The sequence below is a fragment of the Nilaparvata lugens genome, chromosome 14 (genome assembly GCF_014356525.2).
Source record: "Nilaparvata lugens isolate BPH chromosome 14, ASM1435652v1, whole genome shotgun sequence".
NCBI classification, from domain to species: Eukaryota; Metazoa; Arthropoda; class Insecta; order Hemiptera; family Delphacidae; genus Nilaparvata; species Nilaparvata lugens.
In genome coordinates, this window is record NC_052517.1 from 13,334,441 (window position 1) to 13,356,796 (window position 22,356).

The 22,356-nt window shown below is 38.1% G+C and overlaps 1 protein-coding gene across 1 annotated transcript in view; it reads left to right on the forward strand.

The window, feature by feature from the left end:
- Window positions 1-22,356, forward strand: part of LOC111054874 (activating signal cointegrator 1 complex subunit 2 homolog) — a 146,846-nt gene that overhangs the window by 57,970 nt on the left and 66,520 nt on the right. Inside the window, exon 4 of the mRNA XM_039440779.1 lies at window positions 8,884-8,985. Coding sequence (XP_039296713.1) covers window positions 8,884-8,985 — 102 coding nt within the window. The remainder of the gene's footprint in view (window positions 1-8,883; window positions 8,986-22,356) is intronic.

The window sequence follows — 22,356 nt, forward strand, 5'->3', positions numbered from 1 at the left end:
ATCCAGTCCTTCAATATGTGCCCAGTACGCATTTCTTATCTGATTTGTAGCTGCTATCTTGTTGACTACCAACGCGGTAACTTTTAATGAAGGGGAGTTCGGTGTTTCAAATTCACAGTTAGTGATTTCATCTGCTACTTCCAATTTAGTATCAGATAATCCATAGATTGGCAAGCTATGTGTTTTCTGCACCACTAAACCCAGTTTTTTCATGCATCGCCTTGTAATAAATGACTCGGTGCTTGCACTATCCAATAATACTTTGACCGTTTGATAATTGCCTTGATTATCTCGAACTTCCGTTCTAACAGTTGATAACAATACAACGGAACTCTTTACATTCGAGAAAACCTTCTCAGCTGAGTCAGTAACAAATGTTTGATGGCCTTGATCAGCGGCGTCGTGCACGTCTACCCTGCTCATTTGTTTATTACCGGCCAATGTGTTGGTGTTTTCAACAGGCGGCTGTCTCGGCTCTAAATGGAGGAGCGAATGATGGCGCGAATTACAGTGACTGCACGGCTTCCTTCTTCTACAATCTCTAATAAAGTGCCCTGCCAACAAACAGCATAGACATAGTTTCCATTCTTTTACACGTTTTAATCTATCAGATGGTTTGAGATTCAAGAACACTTCACAATTTTCCAGTTCATGAGAATTATTACATTCAATACATTTCAGCTCGCCCGATTTCGAATTAACAATCATAGCTGAAGCCTTGTAATTTCCCATAGTTGGTTTCGATTTCCCAAACTGCTTACGTGAGGAGGCTTCTGACGATGTAGATGATCCCAATAAATCAGTGGATTTAGTAGCCTCTAAAATAACAGCTTCATCATTCAAAAATATTTGGAAGTTTTTCAAATCGGATACTGTTCCATTTCTTAGCAGTCTCTGCCACTTCTCTCTCAATTCTTCAGTCAGTTTTTTACATAAGACAAAAACGCAATGTAGACAAAAACGCACTCACTACTCACACAACTCTGATTTCTCATTCTTTATTTTCTCCAAGATAAATCATTCTGGAATGCCTTGACTCTTTGAGTAATAGCCTGCGCGGTCACCCTCCCTATCTGAGAACTAGTGACCATGATTTGTTTTTGAGCTGGGTATGATTACCAAATCTTTTCTCCAGAACAAGGTCTTTTCACACGAAGTGAGCATGCCATACACAAGTAAAATATTCAATCTAAGGTTCACAAGACAGTTTTTTCAAGGCAATATGGAGAGAGCCAAAGAAACAAATTTCATCTTATCATAGGCTATCCTATGTATGGTCTTGAGATACAATGTCAGGTTACCAACTTTATACTTTTCTGTGAATCAGTGAGTGAATTCTCAGTGAAGCCTGTTCACTATGAATGGTTACTGAGTTATACAGGGTGTTTCAGAAGTAGTGTCGAGAATTTTAGGGTATTGTACCTGGATGCTAGGAGACTACAAATGTCATATTTGAAGTGTCCAAAACTCAGCGGTTATCCTTATAGCTGCCATTTTGTTTTTTTCACTTAAAAATTTTTATCTCAAGAACGAAATGTTGTATTGATCTTAAAATTTGGCATGAATATTTATGCTATAAAGACTCAACTATAAAAAATAAAAAAAAAAATTTTTCGTTGAAATTTTTCAAAATGGCGGCCATTTTAAATTTTTGATGGCGAATATCTCGAAAACCGTCCATTTTACAGAAAATTTACAAGAGACAAAAAAGTTAGCAAATTGTTTCACAATTCCAATGATACCTAATTTATTAAGATTGGTCAAAGAATAACAGAGAAATTAATTTTTTTCGTACTGCATGCATGACCACTTTTCACCATTTAAAGATCAATATTAATTTTTTTTATAATTTCATGAAAACCGTTCTTATTACAGAAATATACAAGAATAACTTTCCTCCAAATTTTATTTTACATTGAAAAATATTAATTTCACTCAAATCGGTTCACTGATACTAATGCAGCAATTGCTCAAAATGCCGTCCTTCAACTTGATTACACAGTCTGCACCTTTCAATCATGGACCGTCGAACTGCTATAAAAGCATTTTCATCATCTTGAATGGCACCTGCTGCAGTAACCACTCTTGCCACAAGGTCTTCTTCGTTTTCTACTGGCGTGCTGTAAACAAGGTCTTTCATATGGCCGCAGAAAAAAAAATCTAAAGGGTTGAGGTCAGGTGAACGTGCGGGCCACGGTACTGGTCCACCCCGCCCAATCCACCGCTGACGATAGGTCATGTTCAGAAAGTCCGTAACAACATTTCCGAAATGAGCAGGGGCACCATCATGTTGAAACCAAATATTATATCTGTTTGCAAGAGGCACATCTTCCAAAAGTTCTGGTAGTATGTCTCTTAAAAAAGTAATGTACGTGGGAGAATTCAGACGATTAGGAAGAATGTATGGTCCAATCACGCGATTACCTAAGATACCCGTCCAAACATTCAGCGAAAATCTATGCTGATTACCACGCACTTTGACCTCATGAGGATTTTCTAAGGCCCAGACGTGACTGTTGCGAGAGTTGAAGATTCCTTCTCTTGTAAAGCTGGACTCATCGGTAAATAACACATTTTCTAGAAAATTTGGTTGGATAATGTCTTGCTGAAGAAACCAACGGGCACAGTTTACTCTTGGCTCATAGTCGCGTTCAACCAATGAGTGAACTTTTTGAAAGCGGAAGGGGTGAAGTCTTTCCTTGTTTAGTACACGCCACACAGAAGAAGCACTTGAATTGATTTGCTTTGCAACTGCTCTCGTACTCGTTCTAGGATTGAAATCGAATTTCTGCAATACTTCCTCTTCAAAAGCAACATTTCGAACTGCTCGAGGCCTACCAGCAATTACCCTGTTCCGTTTAAATGAATCAACTTCTCTCAGCCGATTGTGAGTTCTTGTGAACACCTTGTCGGAAGGGAGACGGCGGTTTGGAAATGCAGCTGCATACATTCTTCTTGCTTCGGTCGCATTGCCAAGAGCTGCTCCATACATGAAGTGAATATCGGTGTACTCCAGCGAACTGAATTCCATTACAATAATTAAATATTTGTGTAGAAGCAACGTAAGAAAATATTGAAACTGGAAATTTAAGATAGAAATAAGACCTAGGAAACGTGAGACTAAGAAATAGGAAGCACTACATCTGGTTCTTTACTTTTAATGAAACAACAATACTTTTACAAGACAAACATTATCATCTGAAAACCATTGTAAAATCATCTGTTTGCCCATATGGAGCCATACCGAGTTTCAAAGCTTCATCTTAAATACATCTGGAATTAAAAAATTAATATTGATCTTTAAATGGTGAAAAGTGATCATGCATGCAGTACGAAAAAAATTTTTAATTTAATTTCTCTGTTATTCTTCGACCAATCTTAATAAATTAGGTATCATTGGAATCGTGAAAAAATTTGCTAACTTTTTTGTCTCTTGTAAATTTTCTGTAAAATGGACGGTTTTCGAGATATTCGCCATCAAAAATTTAAAATGGCCGCCATTTTGAAAAATTTCAACGAAAAATTTTTTTTTCTCATTTTTTATAGTTGAGTCTTTATAGCATAAATATTCATGCCAAATTTCAGATCAATACAACATTTCGTTCTTGAGATGAAAATTTTTAAGTGAAAAAAACAAAATGGCAGCTATAAGGATAACCGCTGAGTTTTGGACACTTCAAATATGACATTTGTAGTCTCCTAGCCCACGTTTATAAACTATTTCTATTCTAATTCATTGTTGATTATGATTGTGACTAGTATAGGTGAAACAATTCTTAAAACTGAAAATTCTGAATGAATAATTTGGCTTATTATAGTTACACATGCATAAAATTTAAATAAAAATTCCACGTATGGATGGATATAAGCTACTCAGTAGGCTACTGGGATTCAAGCACAGTGCCTCCCAACTCTTAATTCCGGGGTGGTCTTTGACATTCCTTGTAGGTGTGGGGGTACATAGAAACATTTTCTTGGGAACCTCTGGTCTACATTGCGTTTTTGTCTTACGATTTTCTGGCGAGCTGATGATAGAGAGGAAATGAAAGAGTATACTCTAACAACTGTGTCGTATGGTGTATCATCATCGCCATTTCTTGCTATTCGTACCTTGCACCAGTTGATTGAAGATGAAGGACAAAGATTCCCTGCAGCCTCTGAAGCTTTACGGTTTTCTACTTACATGGATGATATAGTCACATCAGTCCCATCAGTGGAAACAGCCAAGCAACTGCAGTCCGAGCTTACTGAATTGTTAATCAAAGGGCAATTTGAATTGCGAAAGTGGGCCAGCAATCATCCTGCCATTCTATCAAATCTCCCTCCTGAGCATTGTGCTATTGAAGCAAAAGATTTCACTTTGGAGTCTGACAAAACCACTAAAATTCTTGGCTTCCAGTGGAATCCAATTGGTGACTACCTCTTCTACAGGGTAAAGGTTCCATCCAAGCTAGCTACAAAACGAAACATTTTATCAACTTTAGCACAAATTTTTGATCCATTAGGATATTTGACACCTTTCATGCTTACCATCAAGAGTATAATTCAATATCTATGGCAATCTGGATGTGACTGGGACAATATAGCATCCGTGGAGGTAGTGAAGAAATGGGAGTTTATTTGCAACCAATTACCCCTGTTGGAAAAACTGAATATTCCTCGTTGCTTGAACTTTGAGCTGTGTGAAAATATACAGCTGCATGGTTTTGCTGACAGCTCAGAATGCGGCTATGCTGGAGTGGTTTATTTGTGAGCCTCATTGAAGGATGGTAGCATGGTATGCACAATACTAAGATCTAAAGCCAAGATAGCTCCATTGAAGAAAATCACACTGCCACGTCTGGAGCTTTGTGCGGTTGTCCTAGTAGCTAGATTATTACATGAAGTTCAAGAAGTGCTCTCAAAAATTATAAACATAGATTATATTGCAGCTTGGACTGATTCAACCGTGGCACTGAGTTGGATTCGGTCTTCACCTCATCGTTGCGCTACGTTTGTGGTAAATCGTGTAAGTCAAGTACAGGAACATCTGTTTACAGAGCAATTCAGATATGTGCCAACCGAATGTAATCCTGCTGATTTTGCTAGTTGTGGACTATTGCCCAATGAATTGATTGGTAATTCTCTGTGGTGGAATGGTCCTGATTGGTTAGCCAAACCACTGGAGTGCTGGCCACACCAACTCCACGGTAATGATGATGAAAATTCCAAACAGATTGAATTGGAAGCAAGAAAAATTACACTAGCAACACAGAGTAAAGAGCCCTCACATGAACTTCTTCTTATAAATAAATTTTCCTCATTGACTGTATTGAAGAGAGTGACAGCATGGATTAAGAGGTTCATTCACAACTGTTGTAATAAAGCTAGCAAACATACAGGTCCGTTGAGCACTGAAGAGTTGAATGAAGCAATGCTCTCTATAATTGCATTAGTACAAAAGGAATCATTTCCCGATGCTATAGCTGCTATACAATCAAACGATAAATCCATCACAAAAAGTCTTGAACAGTTGAACCCTTTTATGGATTCAACTGGGTTACTAAGAGTGGGGGAAGACTGAGAAATTCAAGCCTATCTGATAGAAATAAATACCCATTGTTGCTCCCAAAAACTCATTACGTGACAAATTTGATTATAGATCACTACCATAAACTGTATTTACATCCTGGCCCAGCTAATTTGCAAGCAGTCATTCAAAGACAATTTTGGATCTTGAGAGCAAGAGACATTATTCGTAAGAGAACAATTAAATGCATGGAATGCTTTCGTGCAAAACCCACTGGGCAACAACCACTCATGGGAGACCTCCCGTCTGCTAGACTGCAAGGAGTCAAGGCATTCCTAAATACAGGGGTTTATTATGGTGGACCTTTTGATATAACCCTAGGGCGACTGAGGAAGGCTAGAATATACAAGGCATATATTTGTTTATTTATTTGCCTTTCAACTCGGGCTGTACATCTAGAATTAGTCTCGGAATTATCAACAGATGCTTTTCTAGCTGCAATGAAATGATTCCTAGCAAGAAGAGGCACTGTTCACACGATGTATAGTGATTGTGGTACCAATTTTGTGGGAGCAAGCCGAAAACTGTCACAATGGTATGAGCTCACAAAAGCATCAAGGTTCAATGAGGAGATGACTAGAGAGCTGGGTAATCGAGGAATCAAGTGGGTATTCAACCCTCCAGCAGCTCCACATTGGGGAGGAATCTGGGAGGCAGGAATAAAATCTACTAAGAGATTGCTCAAGGCTGCAGTTGGTAATCAAATTCTAACGTATGAAGAATTCAGTACTGTATTAACCCGAATTGAGTGGATATTGAATTCAAGACCATTGACCCCTGTTAGTTCAGACCCAAGAGATTTAAGTGTGTTAACTCCAGGTCATTTTGTACTCATGGAAAGCCCAAAGGTTTGGCCAGAGCCAGAGGAATCAATTGAACCGGTGAACTTAAGAAATCGATGGAGTTTACTCAAAATAATTGTATCTTCATTCTGGAAACGTTGGCAATTGGAGTATGTATGTAGCTTGCAAACCAGAACAAAATGGTACAAAAAACAAAGTAATGTTAATATTGGAAGTATGGTTCTCTTAAAGGAAAGTAACCTACCCCCTCTACAATGGAGGCTTGGCCGAATAACGAAGATATTTCCTGGACAGGATGGAGTTGTGAGAGTGGTGGAGGTACAGACTGGAAAGGGAAGTCTCACTAGGGCTGTCAATAGGGTATGTCTCCTCCCTATTGATGAAGATTAGGCCTTATTGAAGGGAACTTCAATAAGTTTAGTGGTTAGTTTTTTTTGTTTCTCGTTTCATATGTGGGAAAGGTTCCCAAGTTGCTTTGTTTCTTGTTTTTATTCTATATTGGTTGTATATAGTCATTATTCTCGTCCCATCCTCTTCTTTCCGTGGGCCTCCTACTCCTTTTTTGCAAGTCTCCTCAAGGGCCCCTGAGGAGTGAAGACATTTTCCTTTTCTTTCCTAGTTTCCCTAGTAGGGTTCGTTATAGTGTTTTTTTTTTTTGTTATTGGAAGTTCTTCCAAGGTGGGCGGAATGTTCGGACGTTATATGAATGTTCCCCTTTGTCTGGCGTTGTGTGGTGGAGGGGGCAATTATACGGTGATGCGCAAAGCATAATTGTGGCCAGTCGTCGATTGACATCCAATTGAACATCTCACTTCTCGTAATGTCGATTTTTGCAAAGTGATCTATTGATAATTTATTGTGATTTATTACAAGTGTTGTCTCGTCTCGTATCGTGATCTGGACCCGGGATCCTGGAAGCAAGGAGAATTTGGACATGAAGGTAGGCCTATGTTATTGTGCACTTAGCCATTTTAATTGTTCAAATTGCTACCCGACGCCAGACAACCCAAAAGCTCTCAATGTAATTATTGATACAGTCCACAAACCAGAGTGCTGTTTGAGCCAGCCTCTGTCGAATAAAACACACGGTAACCACTTAGTGAACACAGAGTGACCACTAGTAACCACTGAGTGAACACACGGTAACCACTTAGTGAACACAGAGTGACCACTAGTAACCACTGAGTGAACACACAGTAACCACTTAGTGAACACAGAGTGACCACTAGTAACCACTGAGTGAACACACGGTAACCACTTAGTGAACACAGAGTGACCACTAGTGACCACTGAGTGAACACAGAGTGACCACTAGTGACCACTGAGTGAACACAGGGTAACCACTTAGTGAACACAGAGTGACCACTAGTGACCACTGGGTGAACACACGGTAACCACTTAGTGAACACAGAGTGACCACTAGTGACCACTGAGTGAACACAGGGTAACCACTTAGTGAACACAGAGTGACCACTAGTGACCACTGAGTGAACACAGAGTGACCACTAGTGACCACTGAGTGAACACAGAGTGACCACTAGTGACCACTGGGTGAACACAGAGTGACCATAGTGACCACTGAGTGAACACAGAGTGACCACTAGTGACCACTGGGTGAACACAGGTGACCACTAGTGACCACTGGGTGAACACAGAGTGACCACTAGTGACCACTGAGTGAACACAGAGTGACCGATAGTGACCATTGAGTGAACACGTAGTGACCTCCAATGACCACTGGGTGAACAGAGAAAGACCACTAGTGACCACTGAGTGACCACTAGTCCACTAATGACCCCTAGTGACCACTGGGTGGCCACTAGTTCACTGGGGACCACTGGTTGAACACTGGTTGACCACTAGTCCACCAATGACTCCTAGTGACCACTGGGTGTGCACCAGTCCACATATGACCACTGGGTGAACACTAGTCCACTAATGACCCCTAGTGACCACTGGTTGACCACTAGTCCACTAATGACCACTGGGTGACTACCAGTCAACTAATGACCCCTGGTGACCACTGGGTGGCCACTAGTCCACATGGGACCTCTGGGTGAACACTGGGTGACCACTAGTCCACTAATGACCACTAGTGATCACTGGGTGATCACTACTCCACTAATGACCACTGGATGACAACTAGTCCACTAGTGACACCTAGTGACCACTAGTCCGCTAGTGACCCCTTGTGATCACTGAATATTTGTTATTACTACTGTACATTTATTTCTCTGCCTTAATTAATCTCCTTTCAACAGGCAGCACATGGTGATAACAAAACACTCATTTTTTATTGAGTTGTTACTGGACTTAAAACATCCAAATCAATATGTATGATCACCTCATTGAAAGATCTGCGGGTTCGAAAGATGTGTTCCAAACTATTCACTCTATAGCCTACCTTTTTTGAGCATTCTTTGCTTGGACTGTACCCCATGTCTGGAGGGCTCTAGATAGGTACAACTCCAGCAAAACCATTATTTGAAAAAAATTGCTTTTGCTTTGCAGAGCTCTATGAAATACTTGATGTCAATGGTGATGGAAAGTTGAGTTATAATGATTATCTGAGGATGCAACATTCTGAACTTTATAGGCTTAACATACAGAATGGTATGTATCCAATTCAAATTTATCATCTATCGTAAACTTAACATGGAAGTACATTTTTCAAGTCCAATAATAAGCTGCGCTAACATTGGTCAAGTTTCCTTGTATCCAAGTTATTTTCAATGTTCACGTTAAAGGAGCGATTTTGAGAAATTGAAGTCAATTTAAATTTATTTCTGGGGAAGTTTGCAAAATATACCAATTTGAGTTTCTCATTCAAACTGTAATAAATTCTCTAGAATTGATAATATTGTGAGGAATTAGAAATATGTCATGGGATAAACGATACCTTGAAGAATGCATCCTCAAAATTCACTTTCACAAGATTTCAATTCCAGACCCTCATGTCTGAAATTGTATTCACTATTGTTCTTATACATGCTATGCCCCATTTGGAACTTTGATTGGGAATAAAATATCCAAGTTAGTTAAGTTCAAAAGTCAAACATGTTCAACATCTACTTCAATCAACAAATCTTGATGGTTCAACATTGGTAATGTATGATGAATTCAATTTTCACTTTCCTTTTCATCTCATTTCATTTCATGACTCCTTTATTCATGTATTTGTACAGTGTATACAATGAATAGTGTCAAAGATATATCTTTTAATTTTGATAATCTTTGATTGGATTCAATTTAAAATAAAATACAGAACAAATAAAACATCTACAGAATACAAAAATACCAACATACAATAGAATTCATACTCGTGTTTATTATTCAATAATAATTAACACATTTATAGTAATATCATCTTATTGTCATTTAAAAGAATGAAAAAGTATAAACTCAACCTCTTACATAATTGAACATAATCTTCTAGGTTATTTGGACAAATCAGAATAAGAAATAAAGATACTTGGACAATTTCCTGATATTCAGATTACCTCAGATTTGCTTGAGCTATGACCTTCCACTTTTGCTTTTGGAAGTGCTTAATAAACAATTATTCTCATATACAAAGTGCGGCAGAAAGGATGAATGGTTTTCAAGAAACTAATATGTCGTTACCTATGCTTAAAAAAAACATTTATTTACAGAGCAATATTCACATTATTTTACAATTTTAGAAAATTAATGTTTGAAAACAATATCTGACACGTGACGGCCGTTTTCAGCAATGTACTTTACAAGCCGCTCTCGGAAGTTGGATTATCAATGTTTTCAAATTTTTTCTATTCTTCCATCACTTAATTTGCAACTGAAATCTTTATTATTCTTTACTATAATTGAAATTCATCAGTGAAAAATATTTAAATTCATATTTAGTAGAAAATATAACACTTTGAGAGAGCCCCGGTCTTTGAGACCGGATGTTTTGGTTTAGGTCAGTTCGGACCATGTTTTGGTTAGAGTGTTAGTCAGGTATTTGCTTAGCCTTACCTATCAGACAAAACTGTCAATCCTTCCTTCTTCCTACCAGTATAGTTTGGTCTCCAGTCTCATTTTTTTCATTAATGCCCATCTGTTTCCCATTTTTATGTTGGTTCAATGGCGATTTACAGTGTTGGACCTCTGCTCCTATCATGTATTCATTTACATGATTATGTCTCACATGCAGAAGCTGACAAATCTTCCCTGGGGAGCATGTCTATTCATTATTCATTGGAATACCATTATTCTCTCTGGAAAAAGTTCCAGATTCATTCGTATTCCTTGGCCTAATAAAAGTTGTTGAGAAACTTTCAGCTACCCAAATTAGATTATTTGATAATATGAACTAGAAGGACTCACTACTCACACAACTCTGATTTCTCATTCTTTATTTTCTCCAAGATAAATCATTCTGGAATGCCTTGACTCTTTGAGTAATAGCCTGCGCGGTCACCCTCCCTATCTGAGAACTAGTGACCATGATTTGTTTTTGAGCTGGGTATGATTACCAAATCTTTTCTCCAGAACAAGGTCTTTTCACACGAAGTGAGCATGCCATACACAAGTAAAATATTCAATCTAGGGTTCACAAGACAGTTTTTTCAAGGCAATATGGAGAGAGCCAAAGAAACAAATTTCATTTTATCATAGGCTATCCTATGTATGGTCTTGAGATACAATGTCAGGTTACCAACTTTACACTTTTCTGTGAATCAGTGAGTGAATTCTCAGTGAAGCCTGTTCACTATGAATGGTTACTGAGTTATATATATGGAAATCTACAACTTACCATTTCTACAGTATTTAAATAAAACCTGGATAGGCTACATGCACCAACTTATTTTATTCATCTTGACAAGGATAGGATTCATAGCATTTTATTTATCTTGATTTCTGTTCAAGATTAATATTGAAGCTAGGATGATAATGAACTGGGAATCTACAACGCTCTCCTGATTGATAAATGAGTAATTTTTCTGAATGAAAAATAAGTAGTAGATATTAGTGTGATGTTTATACATTTCTTTCACGAATTTAACATGCGATTGATGGAATCGCTATCCTTGCCCACGTTTATAAACTATTTCTATTCTAATTCATTGTTGATTATGATTGTGACTAGTATAGGTGAAACAATTCTTAAAACTGAAAATTCTGAATGAATAATTTGGCTTATTATAGTTACACATGCATAAAACTTAAATAAAAATTCCACGTATGGATATAAGCTACTCAGTAGGCTACTGGGATTCAAGCACAGTGCCACCCAACTCTTAATTCCGGGGTGGTCTTTGACATTCCTTGTAGGTGTGGGGGTACATAGAAGCATTTTTTTGGGAACCTCTGGTCTACATTGCGTTTTTGCTATTTGCGCTTATTTGAAAAAATATGGATTCTGGAACTGCTATACCATGAGCTTCCTGATAGTGATAGAGTACCGTACTCCATTTTATGTTGCATTGTTGAGAAACTTTCAGCTAACCAAATTAGATTATCCGATAATATGAACTAGAAGGACTACTCACACAACTCTGATATCTCATTCTTTATTTTCTCCAAGATAAATCATTCTGGAATGCCTTGACTCTTCGAGTAATAGCCTGCGTGGTCACCCTCCCCATCTGAGAACTAGTGACTATGATTTGTTTTTGAGCTGTGTATGATTACTTAATCTTTTTTCCGGAACAAGGTCTTTTCACACGAAGTGAGCATGCCATACACAAGTAAAATATTCAATCTAAGGTTTAAAGGACAGTTTTTTCAAGGCAATATGGAGAAAGCCAAAGAAACAAATTTCATTTTATCATAGGCTATCCTGGTCTTGAGATACAATGTTAGGTTACCAACTTTATACTTTTCTGTAAATCAGTGAGTGTTTGTGGCCATTCTTGAATTGTAGCGCTGTTCCGTGCGGTGCTGCCTCCTGGCGGTGGATTGTCAAAAACTGTTGTCAGCCTAGGTTTTTTCTTCTCAGTCGGGAAAGAAAAGCAGACTGAGTCAGGAGTGTACAAGGCGAGACCGTTCTGGCTCACTTTATTTGTTATTTGTTATTTGTCTGGCCAGACATTATATGTCAATAATTGATTGAAGTGTTTAATGAATGTCGTGAATATTTGGGAGAAGCAAGGAGCAGTGAAATTAATATTGCCAAGCAGCTTGTAATCATCGCCAGGCCACAGTATCAGAGTATCAGAAAGGCATTTCCTTTCCCAAAGGTATTTATCCTTCTCATTTCTATATTCCATCCTGTATTTCGATTCCAATACCTTATATTGATAATCTGGCACATATGAAAATTACGACTGGTGAGTCTATTATCTATACTAATTTGAGGCTTTCCATAGCCTTGCTCACAGTAAATATTTCTTTTAATTCCTGCTTGGCAAGTATTTTTATCAAATACAATAATAATTTAGATACAGTCCTCTCACTCTACAAAACATTTTGGTCCTACAAGCCTAATTATCATTTAATCAGTGAATTTGGTGAATTTGAAACTTGCTTTTTCCATTTATTATTTGTATTAAGATGTTGGAATCTCTATTTCAATACACAAGTTTTTTGTATTTGTTGGTACACGCTCAAAACAGGTTCAGGCTCAAGGTCGAATTGAACGACCTCATTATCTTCTTATCTCTGTCGAGCGTTCGACTTTATCGATCGATTATCAGCTGATAAACGATGAATATTATTGTAGTTATTGTTTTATAGCTTTGTACTTGAATGAGTCTGCTTTTCACTCGACTGATTGGAAGTAAAGAAACATCGAATTGGATGTTCTTTTATTGTTCCTATTTTGCCTTTAGTTTTTTGTCGTTGTGTATTTTTGTCATTTTGTATAGTATTTGTTTTTTATGTCATTTCGTTGGTTAATATGACAGACAAGGTAGAAAAGACGTTGAAAGTCTTGCAAGCAAGAAAACAACATTTATTCTTACGAATTCAGCGTTTGTATGACTTGTCAAAAGGCATTGAGGATAAAAAGGTTGCCAATCAATTCATAATCTTAGGAGAGAATCTTCCAAAGACATTGGAGGAATTCAAAAGTTGCGTCTTAAGAATTCAAGAGTTGGAAATTGAGTTGAAAGAGGATTATGTTCCTGAATCCACAGATGCTCATCTCGATTTAGTGGCTTTCATTAAACAGGCATTGAAAAAATTAAATCAATCAGCTGAAACTGAAGTTGTATTAAATCCCACAGTTTCAACAGTTACTCAATTGAATCCTGATTTTAATTTGCCGCGTATAGAATTGCTGACTTTCGACGGGAACCAATTGAAATGGGCCAGTTTCTATGAGTTGTTCAAGGTTTTAGTCCATGGTAACGAATCTTTGACAATCAACAGCTGATACAGTATTTATTCTCACGATTAAGTGGTGAAGCGGCTAATCTTATTCAGCATGTATCGCCCATTAGGGCCAATTACCAAAATATATGGACGTCATTGGTTACTCGTAATCAGGACACGATATCTCAGACTGAAGCCTATTTGAAACATATTTTTGAATTTGAGGCTCTTGAAGTCGAAAGTAGGTGTGGTCTGACTGCAATTCTTGATCAATTTTGTGCGCCAATCTTGGCTTTGAAACGTTTGCAGGGTGTCAATCTTACAGATATTATTTTCTTGAGGCAGCAGTAAGAGATAAAGATGTTCCATCTTATGATGACTTGGTCTCTTTTATACAAAAACAGGTTAAATCTTTGCCATTTGATGATAATAGATTGTTGAATTTGTCAAGTAATTCCGTTGTAAGAAAGACTCAGTCTGCTTCCAAAAATTTCAAAACTCACTCTCATTTGAGTTCAAAGGTGTTTGTCACTCATTCACCCAGCCATGAATTGTCAACTGATCTCAATAAAGCTGAGAGAGGTGTGAGCTGTCTGCGTTGTTCAAAAAAGGGTCATAAATTTGTTGATTGCATTTTATTCCTGAAACAGACTCCTAGAGGAAGATACGCTTTTGTGAAGGAAATTTTGTATTGCTTTCGTTGTCTAGAGGATACTCATTCGAGTAGAGCTTGTAAGAGTAATAAAACGTGTTCTTTATGCAACCAGATGCACCACACATTGCTACATTTCGGGTTGAATGAGTCTAAAAGTAGTGTAGCGTCTGTGAGTGTTGAGAAAAATCTTTCTGTCACCTGTTATCCTGCTACTAATGGTAGTAATAGCATTGTCGTTTTGTCTACTGCTAGAGTGTTAGTGAAAAGTTCATCTGGTGGATTACATGAACTTCGTGTTTTGTTGGATAGCGGTTCTCAATCACATTTTGTTACATCCAGTGCTTGTAAAAAATTGAATCTTCCAATTAGTAAATTGAATACTTTTGTTCACGGTTTTGGAGGAAAGGAGACGGTTGTACGTGGACGTACATGCTTCTCGTTTCAATCTAGAATTGACTCAGATATTTGTTTCTCCGTCGACTCTCTCGTGGTAGAGAGTATTGTTGAACGGTTGCCCTCTTGTGAAATAGATAGGTCTAAATTGTCTCATTTGAGTGGATTACAATTGGCTGATGAATAATTCTATTCACCAAATACAATTGATGTGATTATTGGTGCTGAATTGTTACCTCATTTGCTGAAGTCTGATCGTGTGGTGGGAAAGGTGAATGAGATTACAGCTATAGACAGTCTTTTGGGTTATATCCTCATGGGAAGAGCTCCGGTTTTGTCGTCGTCGTGTGATACGAGCAGTCATGTTGTGTGCAATCTTTCATTGGATAAAATGATTCAAAAATTTTGGGAATTGGAAGAGTGTCCTTCCTCAACACGGCCGCTAAAACCTCAAGAAGTCGATTGTGAGAATAACTATGTTTCATCTGTTTGTCGTACTGAATCGGGGAGGTTTATAGTTTCATTGTCATGGTTGAAACCCCCTGATAATTTGGGTGACTCGTATAATTCTGCCAAACGACGTTTTTTGAATTTGGAAAGACGTTTGGAGTTGGATTCTACATCACGTGTTGCCTATCACGAAATATTGAAAGACTATTTGAAACAGGGACACATGTCATTGATAACCGATCAGTCTGATAAGAGTGGTTATCACATCCCACATCATGCAATTGTTAAAGCAAGCAGCTCCACAACGGCCAATTCGTATTGTGTTTGGTGCTAGTGCTAAGACCACCACATCGCTATCGTTAAATGAAATATTGCATGTTGGATCGAAATTGCAAACGGATATTTTTGTTGTGTTACTCAATTTTCGATTATTTCAAATGGCGTTGATAGCTGACATACGTCAGATGTATTGTCAAATCGTGATGGAAGAATCATGTCGAAGATACCAGCATATTCTATGGAGATTTTCTATCGAGGATCCAATTGAAACTAAAACTAATGTTCTCACAACTCTTCACACAGATGCGACTTGTGATAATGTGATATATTCATTGATTCAACGCTGTTCAAGCTACCAACGTTTGTTATGTGTAGTAATTGTGATTTTGAAATTTGTTCATGTATTACCTAAACAGGGTGAGTCTGATTTGAATGTAGCTGAAATGTATCTATGTAGACTAGTACAGAAAATCCATTTCACTAATGAATTGTCTCAATTGAAAACAGGAAAGTGTTGTTCAGTTCGTATGCAGCGTTTGTCTCCATTCCTAGGGAATGAAGTGATTTGCATCGGCGGTCGATTGTCAACAGCTAATCTTGGTTTTGATAATTGTCATCCAATCATCTTGCCGAGAAAGGACAATTTTGTCACGTTATTGGTGAATAATTTCCATGTGAAGAATTGTCACGCTGGGCCCCGTCTGCTGTTATCCTTAATCAGGCGAAAGTTTTGGATTCTGTCTGGTCGTCTTGTTGTTCGTAAATGTGTTTATCTTTGTAATAAATGTTTTCAGTGTAAACCAAAGATTTCACCCCCTAAAATTGGTAATTTACCGGCTAGTAGAGTAACGCAATTGAAACCTTTCGAGCATTGTGGAGTTCACTGCGCTGGACCAATACGAGATACTATGGCTAAATGACGTAATCCCGTCATTTTGAAGGCCTATATATGTCTGTTTGTATGCATGTCTACAAAAGCAATACATATTGAACTCGTCTCTGATTTGTCTACTCCAGCATTCTTGGCTGCTTTTCAACGTTTTCTGTCTGGACGTGGGCCTTGTAGAGTAATCTGCTCAGATTGTGGAACCAATTTTGTTGGCGCTCACAATCAATTAGTTCAGCTTTCGAAATTTGTTAACTCTTCTACGTTCCAAACCAGTCTTATAGGTGATTTGTCCGATTATAGAATCGACTGGAAATTTATTCTGCCAGGAGGGTGTCTTAAACGACCAGTCACTAAACTTTTCCCACTACCCACTCAATAGTGGAGGGTGTAGTCATGAATCTTGGTTTTTTGTGTTCTTGGTTGTGGTTGCATGTTTGGATTTTTTGTATTATATAATCATCATTTTTGTCTTTGCCCTAGCTGAAAAATATCTTTTCAGGTGGGGGGGAATGATGTGGCCATTCTTGAATTGTAGTGCTGTTCTGTGCGGTGCTGCCTCCTGGCGGTGGATTGTCGAAAACTGTCAGCAGCCTAGGCTTTTTCTTCTCAGTCGGGAAAGAAAAGCAGACTGAGTCTGGTGTTTACAAGGCAAGACCATTCCGGCTCACTTTATTTCTTATTTGTTATTCGTCTGGCCGGACATTATATGTCAATAATTGATTGAAGTGTTTAATGAATGTCGTGAATATTTGGGAGAAGCAAGGAGCAGTGAAATTAATATTGCCAAGCAGCTTGTAATCAATGCCAGGCCACAGTATCAGAGTATCGGAAAGGCATTTCCTTTCCCAAAGGTATTCATCCTTCTCATTTCTATATTCCATCCTGTATTTCGATTCCAATACCTTATATTGATAATCTGGCACATATGAAAATTATGACTGGTGAGTCTATTATCTATACTAATTTGAGACTTTCCATAGCTTTGCTCACAGTAAATATTTCTTTTAATTCCAGCTTGGCAAGTATTTTCATTAAATACAATAATAATTTAGAAACAGTCCTCTCACTCTACAAAACAGAGTTATATGGAATAATAACAGGTATTTTTTAAGACTGTGAGGTTAGCGGAGGGTATTTTTTTCGTGAAGAATCATTCACAGATTACTTGTACCAAGTAACTGGAAGATCAGTAATTCTATTTTTATTATGTTTTTACATGGTTTTACACATGTAGAACTGATTTTCACTAAAATTGAGCAGTGACAATACAGGGTCTCCCCGTAGTGTACACACCTCCCCTTAATGTGCTGTGTATACTTGATAGTCTTCCCATATTATACCTTGTTTCAACACACACACACACACACACACACACACACCACACACACACACACACACACACACACCACACACACACACACACACACACACACACACACACACACACACCACACACACACACACACACACACACACACACACACACACACACACCACCACACACACACACACACACACACACACACACACACACACACACACACACACACCACACACACACACACAACACACACCACACACACACACCACACACACACACACACACACACACACACACAACACACACACACACACACACACACACACACACACACACACACACACACACACACACACACACACACACATATATATATACTGGAACAAGGCCACAAATGGGGAGGTGAGAAATGAAATGAACATACAATGCGGGGAGGCTGATTTACACACATTTACACACATGTGAGAGATTCAATTTTTGTTCTAGAAGGTATATTAATATGTTTTTATACAATTGTAACATTTTCCTCATGTTAACTTGAAAAATAATTACGCATTAAACCTACAAAATGGGGAGAAATGTGTGTACACTTCCACTGCACAAACCGGGGAGAAATGTGTGTACACTCTCACTGCACAAACCGGGGAGAAATGGTGTGTACACTTCCAACCCACAATCCGGGGAGAAATTGTGTGTTTAGTTCAAAGATGGGAGAAAACCGGTTCTCAACAAAAGTTTGCAAGTGTTCTTAACACTCATTTTGCGAGGCTAAGATTTAAATTGGCAGGGCCGCCTAAAGCATCTTATTCAAATGATAGTGAATATTCTCTTCACAAGTCAACAAATTCAATTGGTTGATTCGGAATGATATTAAATAAGAGCGTATAATTAATTGATTATGAAGTTCCAGATAATTAAGTTGAATAAAATTGCTGGAATGTTCTTTCTAGACTTCATTTATTTTATTGAGGACTTGGAGAGTCACCTTCATTTATGCAAGATATGGAAGGACCATCTTGAAATATGAAATACCGAGTGGCGCAAAAATATGGGAACGTTTTGATGTGATGTTGGCAGAATTAAGAGCATCAAAAAAACGCAATCAGCATGGCAAGTTGTACACTGGTGACACTGGAGTGTAGATTGGAGATTCATTATCCATGTAACAGTAGACCATTCGAGAAAGTGTACTGTTAATTGACTCAATATAATATCTCTATAGACTAATTTTTGGAGGTCAAGTTTTTAAAAAAGCATAGTTTACACAGCTTTCCCTGTAAAAAGGGTTGAATCCTCAAGTTTACTGTCATAACAGTTCTATGGACGAACAGAAAAATTTATTGTTTTCAATTCAGTTACTATAGTAATTTCCATGTTTTATATTGATCTTATAAGTATTTATAATATTGTAATTGTACTTGACATTGTTGAAAAAATTGTAATTTTGTAATGACATTAGGACAATGAATGATTTTGATTTTGTTTGACTTACGAAATAACTGTAACAGGACATTATTGGTCTTCAGCTTCCTCTCTATTGTTATCATTCCATAATCAATTTCATTTGGGTTGAGCTCTTGAGATGTGTATATATCATGCAAATAGCTATGGAGTGCACAGCTTCATTCTTTTTCTTTTAATTCAATTTTGTCCAGCTTAATAGCATCACGGATCTCTCACTCACTACTTGTTATTATATTTACAGTCACAATATACAAAGTGAAATAAACTAATTATTGACCAAGCGAAGTGAGGTCTAAGATTCAAGTCGACGGTTTGACATTTCTCTTTATGTTTGAATGTTTATATGTTGCACATTTACAACAAAATGCAGCAATAGATTTTCATGAAATTTGACAGGTATGTCCTTTTTGAATTTCGCATCGATGTATACATAAGGTTTTTTTTTTAATTTTGCATTTTGAAGATAATACAAAAGGAAGAGTAGTGTTATTCGAACACCAATATCATCGTGAAAATCAGACTATACAATATTATTTATCATAAATTGTCACAAAGTGAATTTTTGTGACGGATGGAGAGCCGTCGTCCAGCGTAATTTAGCGAATTTATTCTGTTTTAGAATTAGAATAGGGTCGACGACTACCAGATATATTTTGTTAGATTTGCAGTTGTGTACATGCACATCATCACCATCGTCGCCAATCCCTATGAATTAGCAGCATTCGTATCATCAAAACGATAAGCGGTTACCGAGTCGGGTTGGTATCGTTCTTCATGAAATTTCTGGAATAGAAATATTGTTTACCGGCCTGAATTAGTGTAGCAATTAGTATCATTGTCATCATTTGCTGCACCCTTAGCATCAGGAGCAGCTGAGTCAAAACCCCGTCACATGACCAGTGGCGTGATCGTCTTTTCAGACTCTCATTGGTCAGGAAGCTCTTTTCCCCCGGCCTCCTAATTTTCAGCGACCCGGTGCAGCTTCAAGAAGACCTGGGAGAAAGCAGTTGTTCGGTGAACGGGTTCGTGTACGGCTGCGTTCCGAGCGGCCCTTCTAATAGTGGTGTAATAGAGGGTTAATATTCTATTCCGTATTTTTGTGAATGGAATATTGTATGTCGAATTGCCGACTGTATTTGAAGATAGAGCTTCCTGGGGGATTTTCTTTCTTGTGGGTTATTTTTCCTAAATTCGTATCACTGGGGGTGAACGAATTATCCTTGGTTTTGAAACCTGTAAGGGATCTCAAGTTTGTGTTACAAATAGTTGAGTGGGGAATTTAGCTAGGCTCTTATAGCGGGTTATTTTTGAGTACTTAATTCATAAGTCTCGACTCTGTCGCTTCACGACGTTTTTAATTATAATACGGGAAGGGGGAATCGGTTCGCTATTCTCCGTATCAGTATCCACGTCATTTCAGGTAATTGTATGTCAGGACTGGTAGTCCGTATATTTTTCCTTCTCTGTAGTAAGGTGGCCTTTAGTTTAAAGAGTAATTTTTCTCCATTGAGTTTTTATTCTTGTAGGGAAATCCCTGTCCTTTTTAAGAATAGTTTTTCTCAATTAATTTTTATTCTTGTGGGAAAATCCCTGTTCCTTTTGAGAATAGTTTTCTCGATTAATTTTTGTCCTTGTAGAGAGATTATTATCATTTATGGTAAATTTTCCTTGCTTAGTTTTCATACTATAGAGTGGCCCTGTATTTTAAATTTGCTTAGCAGTTTCTGACTTGCTGTAATTCCAAGTAGGAAAAGTCCAATCCTTTTCCTAGAGAACTCAGGTGCAGCTTGAGTTCGTCCTTGTCGAAGTTTCTAGACTGCGACGTCCATTCTCTCTCTTTCTCTTCACTTTCCCTATTCTAAAATCCTTCTAGCTCTCAGGTACAGCTTGAGGACTTCCTCGCCGAAGTTTCTAGACTGCGGCATCCTTTCTCTTTCTTTCTCTTAATTCTTCCTGTGTTAAAATCCTTCCTGATCTCAGTTCCAGATTCGAGATCGTCCTAGTCGCGGGTTTTCAGACCTGCGAATCCTTTCTAAAATTCTTAGAAACCTGTCTTCTTTAATAGCAAATATTATTTGCTGGCTTTACCTGTGGAAAATTCACGAATTTTCCCGTGATCTCAGTCACAGATTAGAGATCGATCTTGTGGTAGTCCTTAGACTGGCAATTACTTGGAAAAGTCTATTGAAATCTTTTCCTGAATTAGGAGTCTCTGACTCGATATTTTCCTTGTGGAAAATCCTGGAAAAATCCTTTCCTACTCTGACAACGACAGACTGTTGTCTTCCCGATATTATTCTACAGACTGTGTCTGTGAAAAATCTTTTCTATCCTCTCATAATAGTCGACATACTGACTATTAATTTAAAAGCGTTTCGGACGATCGAGAGTGATTCCCATACCCTTAAGGGCAGTCACAGATTGGCCCTTAATAACCGGCGCGCAGTCATCAGATTAGCGCGGAAATCCTGTTTAGCAGTTTCAGAATTGCTGAAAATCCTTTCGCAGCTGCAGGCTCGCGATTCAGAAATCCTACACCTAAAACCTTATTCTCTAAATTTTAATTACCACATAATTGAAATTGATATACTGTATTTAGCTAGCAGGTCCAGCTTGCTGAGAGCTAGAGCGCAATTCTCAGATTGCGGATTATTGAGCAGACATTTATTTGCTGTAGAGAATAATAATCTTATTATTGATTCTCTGTTCCCTATACCTTATACCGTATACCTCATACCCTGCACCCTATTCTCTATAGCTCTCACCTTAAAAACCCCATTGAAAACCTACATCCCGGGCTTGCAGGTACAGCTTGCTCGCCGTCAATTCGCAGTTGGTTCAGATTGCGTACTACCTTTATAAATAGAATTATTGGTAGGGATCTGATAGTCAGATCCGTCTCCTTGTATAGGGTCATCTTAATCTCCCTTAAAACCCACCCTGTACTCCAAAGGCCGAGGGCCGAATCGGCCAATAACGCCACGAGCAAACACTCTTCCCCTGAAAGTAAAAATCTCGCGAAAGAAGCAGAGGGTAAAAAATCAGGATAGAGGGAGAAGTGTAGGTCCGGTATCTCCACCTGTCAGTACGGCTACTGACCCCGACCCATACCCGGCTGTAGCTAGTCCGCATTGTAGCAATACTTCGCAATTATTAGGAAACCTAGAGGGTGGAATAGGTCATGCTAATAAAATCAGCTAGTGGACTAGAATACTAACCATTCAAAAATATCGAACATCTTGAAAATGTATCTTT